The sequence below is a fragment of the Macaca thibetana genome, chromosome 15 (genome assembly GCF_024542745.1).
Source record: "Macaca thibetana thibetana isolate TM-01 chromosome 15, ASM2454274v1, whole genome shotgun sequence".
Lineage (NCBI taxonomy): Eukaryota > Metazoa > Chordata > Mammalia > Primates > Cercopithecidae > Macaca > Macaca thibetana.
Genome location: NC_065592.1, coordinates 88,376,287 through 88,390,312, shown reverse-complemented (window position 1 = coordinate 88,390,312; position 14,026 = coordinate 88,376,287). Strand labels below are relative to the sequence as shown.

General features: G+C 41.7%; 1 protein-coding gene across 5 annotated transcripts in view; it reads right to left on the bottom strand.

Moving 5' to 3' along the window:
* PCSK5 (proprotein convertase subtilisin/kexin type 5) overlaps nucleotides 1–14,026 on the bottom strand; it is a 468,460-nt gene that overhangs the window by 360,191 nt on the left and 94,243 nt on the right. For all 5 annotated transcript variants that reach the window (XM_050761595.1, XM_050761597.1, XM_050761598.1 and 2 more), the window contains exon 3: nucleotides 12,167–12,280. In XM_050761595.1, coding sequence (XP_050617552.1) covers nucleotides 12,167–12,280 — 114 coding nt within the window. The remainder of the gene's footprint in view (nucleotides 1–12,166; nucleotides 12,281–14,026) is intronic.

Genomic DNA, 14,026 nt, shown 5'->3' with positions numbered 1-14,026 from the left:
CTTTCTCCCCAGGCGATTTAGGCATTTTTCTTCTTTCCAATTCTTTTCATCACTGGATTGCTAAAAATCATTCCTTTTACTCCATTAATTTCCTAGCCAAGTCCACTGCCAACCAAAATTAAGAAAAAGAAGCATTCCAGATGCCTCTATCTCAGATAATTTTAGAACGTGAATCTCAACACAGGACATCTGAAGGCATAATCACCTTTTAGAAATAGCCAAATTTACTTCTGTGAATTTGTAAATGAAGAAATCTAAATGACCGGCTCTCTCCTCATGTTATATCCACAGACATTTATTGAGCAATTACTAAAAGAACCCTAGTTATTGGCAGAGAGATAGGTTACAGTAAGCCAGAAAAATGTGCCTTGATCACTACAACTAATCTCAATACGGAGTGAAAAGTAAATGAGCAATGAGGTACCAGAGCAGCTGTTTGATAAAAGAACTTGAATCAACATGTTCAGGAAGACAACCACAGATTAAGACAGGTCAAGGGTCAATCCTATCTGCTCTCCAAAAGAGAATGAGTTACTAATTAAAGAAAAATCTTAGCTAAAATCTTGATTAAAAAAAAAAAACCTTTGCTTCTGTTAACAGAACCATCATGGTAGAGAGGGGCCCAGAGGGCAAGACTACTCACGAATTTTTTACTCTTTGAAAGCAAAGCTGAGAAAATAAATTACCAGTATGAAATAAGTTGTACCTTGTGCAAGGAAATTCTTAAAAGGTTGTAATAATTTGCACTTGTAGAAATAGATGTTATCAAAATGGTTTTTCTAAGTGGACCATTAATTACTGGCATCTTCTGGAAGCACTTTGGGTAGCTACTTATAGGTTAATTTAACATTCTTTTTTTTCTTGTTGCTGTTTTGTTTTTTGAGATGGAGTCTCGCTCTGTCACCCAGGCTGGAGTGCAATGGTGCTATCTCGGTTCACTGCAAACTCCGCTTCCCGGGTTCACGCCATTCTCCTGCCTCAGCCTCCCGAGTAGCTGGGACTACAGGTGCCCGCCACCATGGCCAACTAATTTCTTGTATTTTTAGTAGAGACGGGGTTTCACCATGTTAGCCAGGATGGTCTCGATCTCCTGACCTCGTGATCTGCCTGCCTCGGCCTCCCAAAGTGCTGGGATTACAGGTGTGAGCCACCGCGCCCTGCCAATTTAACATTCTTAATATAGCCACTTCCATCACAACCATCATGTGGGACAATGAAATCGCAGTTGTCATAATTATCATAACTTAATTAACAAGTACCCAATTATAGTTCTGCCAAGTCCGAGTAGGCCAGCATCAACTGATTAGGCAAAAGGATAAAAATTACCCAAATCCCTACCCATAAAATGCTCCCCCCCTTTTTTTTTTTTTTTTTTTTTTTTTTTTTTTTTTTTTTGAGACGGAGTCTTGCTCTGTAGCCCGGGCTGGAGTGCAGTGGCCGGATCTCAGCTCACTGCAAGCTCCGCCTCCCGGGTTTGCGCCATTCTCCTGCCTCAGCCTCCTGAGTAGCTGGGACTACAGGCGCCCGCCACCTCGCCCGGCTAGTTTTTTTTTTTTTTGTATTTTTAGTAGAGACGGGGTTTCACCGTGTTAGCCAGGATGGTCTCGATCTCCTGACCTCGTGATCCGCCCGTCTCGGCCTCCCAAAGTGCTGGGATTACAGGCTTGAGCCACCGCGCCCGGCCAAAATGCTCCCCTTAAGCTTCATTAAAGAAGGCAACATGGTCATTGCATTTACTATTTTATCCTTGGCATCAGGAATAATATAAGTTCTTGGAAAAAATAAATCTTTGCCAAATATAAATGAATGAATAAATAAATGCATTAATAAAAGTCTTCTTCATAGGAACTTTGATTCAGTTGGGATTCCCTAAGCTGTAGAACAAATACAGACCACACCTGAGATACAAGTTTGCTTTTTCTTGGAATTATTAATTATGAAAATTTTTATTTTGTGTTATTGATTTAATGAATACAAAGTTGGTTGTTTTTTTTTTTTTTTAAGGAGGTGCTATTATTCCAGCTCAGTCATTCACATGTTTGGCTCCCTAAATAGCCTTGGCCCAGTATTTGGAAGTCTCACAGGTCTAAACTCATCAAGGAAATGAGAGATTTTCAAAATGCCATAGTAGAAATAGATCTTCACAAACTACCACAGAAAATTATGATTACTACCCACAATGAAAGAAATACTGGGTAGGAAACAAATGGTAAAGAAATATTATGAAATATTATTGACTTTTTCTTCCTATTGAAGTCATCATTATTGGGAAGAGAACAAGATCAGAGAGGGGTGTGGGTGTGTGGGTGTGTGTGTGTATGAATGAATCCTGTTAAAAGTATTGTCAACATTTGCAACTATTAACAGACTGGACCTCCATCTAGCCCACAGACCTAAGTGAAATAAATAGTCCTCCGTGACTAGAAGCCAAGTAGGAAAGTTGTAAATGCACCAGATATGAGGGCCAAATCACAAGAATACCTCAAGAACACAACACTCAATTCAAGACATCAGAAAAAGCACTCCCAGATAAAGTCACAAAGACATAACTTCTTCCAAAACATCCCCAAAAAATCATAAAACACCCATTTCTCCTTTTACTGGCAGTTTATTGAAGTTAAAGTAAACTAGAAATATAGTACAGTATAAACATTAGCACAAATAATGTTTTATTTATTCATGCTTTATTAATCCATTCATTCATTCAACACATATTTATAGAGGCCTATTTTATATCAGGAACTATGGGAGTCACTAAGGTTTCCATGATGATTTTTATGGTTTCTTCCTCCATAGAATGTATCTAATGGGAAAGATAGTTATCACACGATCACACACACAGATGGAAAATTATAACTGCATTAAATACACAAAAAGAGGTGTGCATGGTGACAAAGCAAATGGAGTGGGTGACCTGGCTACTCAAGATTATGGGAATCTCAAGGGAGCACTGGAATTAACCCAACAGAGGGACACGGGAGAAGCATCCAGGCAGAGACCATGTGTACAGGATCTGTGAAGGGAAGGAATTTGGTATGTTCTATGAAGAAAAATAAGGCCTATGGGCTGAAAGCAGAAAGTGAAGTAGAAAGTACTGCAAGATGTTTGGAGAGGTGAGCAGAGAACAAATCACGTGAGGCCTTAAAGGCAATGGCATGGATTTGGGTTTTTATTCCTAAAACAGGGGGAAGTCTTTTCAGAAGTGTTAAGCAAAGGGAAGTGACTAACTAGGGAGGTGTTTTCTTTGGTTGGTTGGTTTGGGGTTTTAATAATCACTCTGGCTACTGTATGAGGAAAAGACCGGAAGAGTTCAGAAGTAGAAACTGGGAGGTGGGGGCGGGTGTGGTGGCTCACATCTGTAATCCCAGCACTTTGGAAGGCTGAGGCGGGTGGATCACAAGGTCAGGAGATCAAGACCATGCTGGTTAACATGGTGAAACCCCATCTCTACTAAAAATATAAAAAATTAGCTGGGCGTGGTGGCACGTGCCTGTAGTCCCTGCTACTTGAGAGGCTGAGGCAGGAGAATTGCATGAACCCGGGAGATGGAGGTTGCAGTGAGCTGAGATTGTGCCACTGCATTCTAGCCTGGGCAACAGAGTAAGACTCCATCTCACAAAAAAAAAAAAAAAAAAAAAAAAGAGAGAAAAAAAAAAAAAAAAAGAAACTGGGAGGTGGATAACTAGCTGTTGCTGTTGTAGTAGTCTAGTTAACAGGCGATGGCTTAGACTAAAAGGTGGTGGTGGGGAAGGGAAGATGGCAACTGACTCAAGAGGTAAAACAGCTTTGACTTGGTGGTAGATTGGTTTTAAGGGTAGAGTGAAGGATGACATCCAGGTTTCTCTCTACTCGCTAAGAGCAAAAACAGTGGAAGCAGGTAAATCTGGGGGGTAAGATCACGAATTTGGTTTGGAAAAGTGCAGAGGAGTTGACATAGCAGACCTGAGACTGGTGGACTTTGAAAGTCCTGTGTGCAAGGTTGGGCTGGTTGGCATCTGGGAACTTGGGTTTCAGGAGGGTTCCTGCCATTCCCCAATTAGAATTGCTCACTGCACTTAAACCATTTATACAAATGATAGGGTTTATTGTGAACACCTGCTTTTCTTCTGTGAATGTGGAATTTTGGTACATGGTGGGCAAGGGATGCCTATGAGACCATCTCCTAATACTGGGCACTGAGTCTCTAATGAGCTTCCCTGGTAGACAGCATTTCACCTGTGTGGTCACAATTCAGTGCTAGAGGAACTAAGTGCTTTCTGTGTGATCTACTAAAGTAAGTCTCTTGGAAGCTTGATTCTGGTTTCCTCCAGACTTCGCCCCATGTGCTTTTTCTTTCTGCTGATTGTGCTTTGTACCCTTTTTAGGAAATAAATCATAGCCATGAGTATGACTACATGATGAGTCATGTAAGTCTTCCTAGTGATTTACCAAATTTGTAGGTGGTCTTGGGATCTCCGAAACAAGGTACATATTGACTTTGAATTAGTAATGTCATGAAAGCATGGTATACATCTCATGGGGTAGCTCTTGGCTGGAGATCAAGACATGGGCCCATTGATGGTACGTGATCGCTCTAGGCTCAATATGCAGTACAACTAGCCGTGTAGAACTAGATGTTCAAGCAGGAATGATCTTAAGAAAGTATCTAGTCCAGATTCCTCAGTTTTTCAACTGAACTAAGGTTGAGAGAGGTAAATACCTTTCTAGAGGTCACAGAGCTAGGACCAGTACAATAAAACTACATCTCAACTCTTACGAGTTCCTACCAGTTTATTATTTACTGCCTAGCTGGCATCTGTCCTTTCTCAGGAGGTCTCCTGCTTGCATTAGAATGTGCCACATGGTTGCAGATGTCTACCATGTTGCATTTTCAATTAAAACAGCTAAATAGGGTGTCTTAAAAGGACGATTTCCAAGCTGCCAGGACAATAATGCCACAAACTCCACCAGATTTTATGAGTCAAATGACAGTATAAATCATTAGAAAAATGTGTGCCAACCGCAGAGACAGTGATGTCTCAAACTCATGGAGTACTGAACACCATCCAGTTGGCTGAGAAAAAGCCATGGGGCTTAAAATCATTTTTCACAATTACTATCCTAGCTAGTTCATAGCTTTTGGCAGATATGCCCCACACACATAACCGAATTCAGCTAATTTTCACTCTGCTGATCGACAAATATGAATTGTTTTCCCCCTCAGAAAAACCACCCAGAGAGCATTCATGAAATCTGAGGTAGTGCATCAAAAATGAATCCATTTATTACAGTCTGCCTTTAAATAATGCATATTAAATAGGCCACCCAAAATTCATCACAAAAAGTTCTACTGTGCTAACTAGGATGATGAGTCAGGAGTACCAGACATGAATTACTAGAGGTTGAGAGTCAAATAGAAACACTTTTGAGTCCTTCTGTGAGGCAGAAAAAAAATTGTGTGTGTGTGTGTGTATTTACATTTATTTACTACGGGCTTCTCCAAAATCATTATTGGCTAACAGTTAAACTTGAAATACCATAAATGCGACATCAATTTCCTTAAACAATGAAATATTTACATAACTAAAGGAATAAAAGATCTTTTCTATTAAACTCACATTTTCAGCCAAGTGTCATTTCTAAGTTGTCATCTTGGGACTATGCAATAGCCCAGCTGTTGAATTCCATGTACGAATGTGTATTTTACGTTGATTTCAGAAACACACATCTATTGTAAATTGAATAAGCCCTCCTACAAAGGGAAGCCTCCCACCAACAAGGGAGAACCCTCACAATGTATTTCGAATTCAGTGCAAGTAGACTGCAGACGATGAAGACATGCTACTAAAATAGAGATCACAAAGGACTTCAATTATACAGATGATACTCCATTCCTTAGTTTGGGGGTGGGTGGACAGCCATTTCAATATTTATTTATTTGTGATTTTTAGAGATGGGGTCTTGCTCTGTCCCCCAGGTCAGAGCATAATGGTGCAATCATAGCTCACTGGAGCCTCGACCTCCTAGACTCAAGTGATCTTCCTGCCTCAGCCTCCCAAGTAGCAGGAAGTACTGGTACATGCCACCACGCTTAGCTTATTTTTTAATTATTATTTTACTTTTTTTTTTTAGAGAGGGGATCTCACTCTGTTGCCTAGGCTGTCTTGAACATCCTAAATATTTTATAATTTTAAAAATATTTAACTCCTTGAACTTTCTCAATTGATAGTCCCAGATTCTTGGGGAAGAGTCTTACTTCACCTTGCTCTCTCTAGAGTCAAACTGAGTTTTCTTTAGTCATGAAAATATGGCTCATTATATCAGTTAGGTACCTTAAAACCAATTCTATTACACTGAGTTCCCAAAGATGTGGCCAAATCCTCATGACCTTTCCTATCAGATATCCTTTGTCTCTGGAGAAGCTTGAAAGAATATATAAGCCAAGGGTATTTTCAATCAGTGAAGGTAAAGTGAAAATATCTTCTCATATTAGAGCTGCCAGCTTTCCAAATAGAAAATTGTGTCAGTAAGAGGAAAGTATAAGATCCAGAAAAAGTTAAATTGACCAAGTGCTTTAAAATGCCCCATAATTTTAAAAGACTTTCTTTCCCCATTTGATAACTGGGAGGCTGTGCTCACACAAACTTGGGTTTAAATATGGTAGGAAAGTGGTGTCTCAAAGGGGTTTTGAGACCCCAGCATCAGTATCAATTGGAAACTTGTTAGAAATACAAATTCCCAGATTCTGTGCTGGGGGTTGGAGGGTAGGCAAGTTTTAAGAAGACCTCCAGGTGATTCTAATGCCTGTCCTTTATCGAGCATGATGTAGAATTATGTTACAAGTAAATGACTGAGTTTGAACACCAGGGTCAGTCCCTGGTAAATGGTGTGACTTTGGGCAGGTGACTTAACTTTGCTTTCATTTCCTCATCTATAACATGAAGATAATAACGGTGGTTATTAACTCACTGGAATACTGGCGATAAGATAATACACATGAAAGTGTGGCAAAATGCTTGACACACACTAAGCGTCCTCTACCATGGAAATGACACAGGTTTGCTTTTATTATAGAGTTTGCTCATCTATTTATTCAATCAGAATTTTTTGAGCATTTACCACATACTACACGTTAGAATCACCTGGGGAATTCTGATGACATCCCACTGCCTTAGCCCCACTCCACACCAAAACCTAAAGGAAGGCCCAAGCTTGGATTTGTTTAACAGTTCTGCAGGAGCTTCTAATGGAAGAAACAAATCTGCAAGCAAAAATTAAGGGCCAATGTCCAGGCAGCAGAGGCTAAATGTATGCACATGATCCCAGAGAAACTTTTAGCAGGGAGATGCTTGCCCAGTCAAGTTTTCTTTGATGCTTTATTAATCTTAGGAGGCACAAACCATGTTTTTCTAAACTCTCAGCACTTAGCACCATGTCTAACAAATAATAGATGCAGGAGAAGTTTGTCAATGCAACCAGAAGTGAGTTGAATTTCTAGGATTAACCCTCCAACTCCTAGAAATCTCAACACAGTATGTCAGGATAGAGCAGTAATTATACAGCTATCATATCCATAACAAACTCATAAAAGCACTTTTCCCTGAATATGTTGCCCAAGCCTCAAGGCTAGACATAATGATTTTGCACACCAGTTTCCAAGGGGAGGAGCGACATGGGAAAAACTTTCAAGTTAATTAAAAGAGACACTCAGGCACACTTCATGCCATTCTTTAATCTCCATTCTCCTGTGATAAATATTGAATGACAGAAACGGGCCCAGGCTAACGAGCTGGAGGCAGGACCCTACGGAGGTCAGATACACAGCAGCAGCTCCAGGGCTCAGGAAAAGGAAGAAGGATATCAGCACCCTGCCTGGGTTGTGTCAGTGATGTGCTGCCAAACAGTACTCCAAAGGATGCCCACTGGACACGGGCTCTCACCCTTCTTTGACTAATTTAAGTAAAAGGTAAAAAGGAACTACCATGTATTGCAATTAAGAAGTCAGAGAATAATAACAATTATGATTGACTGAGGGTTTTCTGGTGTCAGGTACTGTGTTAAAGCCTTCTCATTAAAAATTTCATTAATTGTGGTAGCCGACCTCCAGGATGGCTCCCAACACTCCTCACCTCCTAGTACATCACCCATATATGTTCCCTGTTACACTGAATCAGCGTTGACTCCTGTGACCAATAGAAAACTACAGAAATAAGGGTCTGTGACGTCTGAGGTTAGATGTCATAAAAGACATCACCACTTCCAACATGACCTCTTGGACCACCTGCCTGGGAAGCCAGTACCATGGCAAGTGGACACTCACACAGCCCTGCGGTGAGGCCCACGTAGCGAGGAACCCATGTGCCAGCTTTGTGACTGGGCCACCTTGAAGTCTATCCTCCCACTCTCACCTAGACTTTGCGTCTTCCAGCTGAAGCCCCAGACATCCCAGAACAGAGGAAAGTCATTGTCCCTGGGCTCCATCTGAATTCCTGACCCTCAGAATCTATGAGATAATTGTTTTGTTTTTTTTAATTTGAGAGGGGGTCTCATTCTATCACCCAGGCTGGAGTGCAGTGGTGCAATCATGGCTCACTGCAACCTCTGCCTCCCAGGTTTCAAGGCATCTTCCCATCTCAGCCTCCCAGGTAGCTGGGACCACAGGAGCACGCCACTTCGCCCAGCTAAATTTTGTATTTCTGGTACAGATGGGGCTTCATCGTGTTGCCCAGGCTGGGAGATAATTGTTTTAAAAACTAAGTTCTAACAAAACTAAGTTTTGTTATGCAGCAAAACACCACTCATACATAAGAGCTAGACACTTTTATGTTACAGTTGAGGAGAGTTGGACCAATTCAATCATGGAGATTCTAAGTGAAGCAATGGGGATGGGCATCCAGCTTTGCAGATCTGAGAGTCTTGCCTCTCGTTCTGTCCTAACAGAGAAGCATAAGGTATGGAACCTGCTTCCCATCCCTTTTATTAAAGGAAAGTAGTCATTTAACAGGAATCTGTAAAGCACTTTGGTTGTCCTCAAGATACTTTGTTCATCCTACAGGGGACCCACCATTCTGTCATGTGTGTTTCAGTCATTTCTCTCTGGATAGATCAGAGGCTTCCTCACAGCACCCGTAAATAGCAGAAGGGTGGAGACAGGATGCTGTGCTGATCCCGTGGACTCTGCATCAACCTGCCTGCCTTGGCATCTCCACCATGTTCAGGCTTGGTGATCTTAGGTAAGTTAACTAAATTTCATAAGCCTCACAGATTTCTCATTTTTAAATTAGGGCCAATTTTAACACACACATTTGTTCCAGCTGCATTAGAAAAATATTCATGGCCAGGCACAGTGGCTCACACATGTAATCCCAATACTTTGGAGGCTAAGTGGGAGGATCATTTGAGCCCAGGAGTTCAAGACCAGTCTGAGCAATACAGTGAGACCGTGTCTCTACAAAAAGTTTAAAAATTAACCAAGGAGGGTGGCATGCACCTGTGGTCCCAGCTATTTAGGAGGCTAAGGTGGGAGGATCACTTGAGTCTAGGAGGTCAAGATCAGCCTGGACAACACGGTGAAACCCCTCTTCTACAAAAACTACAGAAATTAACCAAGCATGGTAGTGCGCACTTGTTGTCCCAGTTATTTGGGAGGCAGAGATGCGAGGACTGCTTGAGCCCAGGAGGTCAAGGCTGCAGTGAGCCGAGACCACATCACTGTACTGCAGCCTGACACAGCGAGACTCTCTCCAAAAAGAAAAACAAAACAAAACAAAACAAAAAAACCTCATAAAGACTTAGCACATTGCCTGGCGCATAGTAAGTGCTCAATAAATGTTACCTATTTGTAATATTATCATCAAATATGTATTGTAAAACACCCAACATGTTAAATGGCCAATCAAAAGCTCTTCTCTCAGTCTTTCCTCATGTCAGAAAGACATGAAATAATAGTGGTTCTTCAGAGTGACAAGATCTCACTATGCAGGCACTGAAACCTTCAGCCACCAGGCTAGCCAAAGGGCTAAAGCCTTGGTCATGGCTCCTGCTAGAGTTCAGTCTGCCCTGCTGGGGTGAAGAGAAGATCAGGGAAAGCTGCCAGATAGTTCTACTGTCCAGTGGATCATGCACAGACAGCAATTTGGCTCTTTCCTATGAGAACAAGCAAAGAGGGTCTCTCTCAACCTGGTCTTATAAACAGGGGTATAGAGGCAGCTTTGTTTCCTCCTATATCTCAATCCCATTACATTCTTATCATTTTGTCAGTGCAGACAAAGCTCCTTAGCTCCTGCCAGTGCTCCCTCCAATGCCTTCCCTTGGGGTTCACTCTCTGCGGGTGTTGGGGCTAATAACCTGCCACCTATCTTCCTGTCCCTCAGGGGATTCCCACCGAAATGATGCTTAGATTCCCACCTCCCCTGGAACTTAGCTTTAAGGTTCCTCCCTTTTTTCCCCTTAAACATGAGAAAGATTTCTCTGTAAAATTCTGTTTGGAGTCCAAAATATTTCCATAACCTTTCATTTCTGGGTAAGACCAAGAAAAGGGAAATTAAGAGAAATACTAGCCACATTCACCCATCTCAAAATAAGCACAAATTCCCAGCCTTACAAAGTGCTGGGTTAGGTTTCTGGGGAGATATAAAAAGGGATCAAGATGCAGAGCTTGCCGTCAAGTGACCCCCAAGTCCAACGGGGAAGGTTAAAAAACAATATGAATAACTACAGTGTAAAGTGCCATGATGGATGCCATGAGCAGCGGGGAGAGGGTCCAAGAGATGAGAGGAGGGAAAATGATAAAAGACAGGAACATAGGGAAGGTCTTCCAGAGCAGTCAGCCTCAGGTGTGGACTCTGAGGACAGGGGATCCTGCCCCAAGGAGGTGGGGAAGGGCAGTGAACGTACTCCAGGCAGAAGGAATGGGAGGCAGGGAGCCAGGAAGGCATGAGGCAGCTATGGGAATGCCATGGATTCATGTCCTTCTTTCAGTTTGGAGACATTTTGTAAAAAAAGCAAGAACAGGAATACAAAAACTAAAACAGGAATACAACAGCTAAAGTAGTATAGTGAATAATATGCTGGCAAAGTTTAGCAATAAAAACTTTCAAGACAGAAAAAAGTAAAGGGTGATTTACACATTACAGAGTAAATTGGTGACATGTGGATTTCATGAGTAAGAGTACATAACATATTCAAATTCATTTCTCAGTGATCACGACCTCAAATCCCTAAGAGATTAGAGATGTATGTTTTCAAAGGAGGCCATGCCAAGTGAACTGGTGGATTACTCTTCCCAACATGTTAAGTAAGTTTCCTTCACTGAAGAATCTTTTGCTTGAACCATGAACTACCAAACCGAACACTTTCCAACGATTTCTTTTCCTGGTCTACTTTTACAAAGTTATTACCTAAAGTGAGAGGATACATATTAGATGACATAAGTTTGGGGTCTGTTACTTACCAGCAGAGTCATTTCAATGATGTTCAAGAATCAGTATGCATTAGCCAGACTAGTTTCAAGGTGGAGTAAATGTGTATCAGAGGTGAACATGATTATTGATAGGTCTAAGGGTGTGTGCACCTTTGCATATTTTTCTATCCTCTGGCCCAAACTTAGAAAGCTACTGCATAAGGCCGGGCGCGGTGGCTCACGCCTGTAATCCCAGCACTTTGGGAGGCCGAGGCGGGCGGATCACAAGGTCAGGAGATCGAGACCACGGTGAAACCCCGTCTCTACTAAAAATACAAAAAATTAGCCGGGCGCGGTTGTGGGCGCCTGTAGTCCCAGCTACTCGGGAGGCTGAGGCAGGAGAATGGCGTGAACCCGGGAGGCGGAGCTTGCAGTGAGCCGAGATCGCGCCACTGCACTCCAGCCTGGGCGACAGAGCGAGACTCTGTCTCAAAAAAAAAAAAAAAAAAAAAAAAAAAAGAAAGCTACTGCATAAAGTAAGCTCTCAAGCAGAATTTCTGTGAATCGGAGCTCCCTTCTCTTTCTCTTTATTATAATCAACAAGCTATGTTAGAAAGAAAATCCAGACAGCATCATAGGCCATTAACCAATCTCAAATGGTGGGTATTAAGATAGGAAATGATCCCTGGTCAGTATTTCTGTGTCCTCCCAAGTCCGGTAGATTCTCTGCATATAATACAAAACTGGATGACATGGCCCTAGGCCAGGCTTCCTTAGCAAGCTTACCATATACCACATGCTGGGCCACTTGGGATCATTGAAATAGGTAGACTGGGCACGACTGAAGTCATAATCCCTCTTTGTCCGCTTTTTTACCACTTGCTGTTGGATCCATTCCACCTGCCAAGAAGGACATTTGGTGAGTATTCATGTTCCATCAGGGTTAGCACAACATAAATGACAGTCTGAGGCATTTCCCATCTTATTAAATAGTCAATGCTATTTAAGTCACAGGTTTCATTGTGGCAACTAAAATCTCTGAGTCTAAGTGCTCAGAGATTCCTTAGAAACCCAGGGTTTTTTGTGTTTGTTTGTTTAATGAAAGTAGGGATTTTAGTTTTTTTATGTATAGATTATTTTGTTTTTTTGTTTTGTTTTTGTTTTTTGAGACGGAGTCTCGCTCTGTCACCCGGGCTGGAGTGCAGTGGCCGGATCTCAGCTCACTGCAAGCTCCGCCTCTCGGGTTTATGCCATTCTCCTGCCTCAGCCTCCCGAGTAGCTGGGACTACAGGCGCCTGCCACCTCGCCCGGCTAGTTTTTTTGTATTTTTTAGTAGAGACGGGGTTTCACCATGTTAGCCAGGATGGTCTCGATCTCCTGACCTTGTGATCCGCCCGTCTCGGCCTCCCAAAGTGCTGGGATGTATAGATTATTTATATCTCTCAACAACAAGCTAACCTTTTTGCTTTCTCAGAAATCCTATTTACTTCCAATTTACTAAAAATTGGTAATGTTAACTTTTTAAGGTAATTTTTCATCCTTACCTTATGCTAAGGGCTAGTCAACTTTTTCTATAAAGGTCCAAAAAATAAATATTTTAGGCTTTGCAGGTCACATGGTCTCTGATGCAATCACTCATTTTGCCATTGCAGCACCGTAGATGATATATAAATGAATGGATGCGAATGTGTTCCAATAAAACTTTATATACAAAACCAGGCTGGATTTTGTTCCACATGCCACAGTTTATAATTCCTGACTTCAAGTATGCATCAATTTTTTAAAACTTTCTGGGAGCAAAATGCTCCAGGATCACAATTTTTTAAAAATGGCTTTCTACAACACCGTGCGGTGGAAAAGCACTATGTGGAGAATTAGAAAAACCAAATCAAATCCCTAGTCCTATCTCTGGCACAGAATTGGAGAAGCCACTCAATTTCCTGAGCCACAGGCTCCCTGCCAGCTCTAAAATTCAAACAGGCCCTATTTGAGAAAAGTCTCAATATTTAGTTATAAACTTGTTTAAACAAAGTAACCAGAACCCTTGAGTCTAATGCAGAATGTATAACCTAGTGGTAGGGGTATGTATGCGAACACTTTCTTTAACACAGATTATCCTTATGGCAACGCAAAAATAAGCATGTTGCAGTTTTAGTGGGATGTCTCGAATGCAGAAACAGCCCTGGTGGCGTTCTTCAATTTGTGCCCAAATGCTCCTTTGTTTGATTTCTTCTGGTGATAGCTCATTGAGTCACAATGCTCTGGAATGTTTTATTCTACCATTTATCCCTCCTCTCTACAACGGAATTAAAAAATGAGTGGGGAGGAAGCGGGCTTTGTAGTCCACTGCTGTAATTCCATATCCAGCCATTCAGTGAACATTTTAAAACCTCTCTCACCTACTCAATTAAAAGATTACCGGAGGAGAAGGGATCCTAAGGCATCCTTCTCAATCAAAGTAGAGCAGCAATGATGGGTGTGCATGTACATTTTCTATTTCCAGGAAACATTTTAACCTCTTCATTTCAAAAAATCTAAGGAATGCAGTTCATTCACTCATTCATTCATTCAACAAACAAGTGCTAGGTACTGTGTTAGAAATACGAAGATGAGCAAGAATTGCTTTTAACTGTGAAGGACTTACAC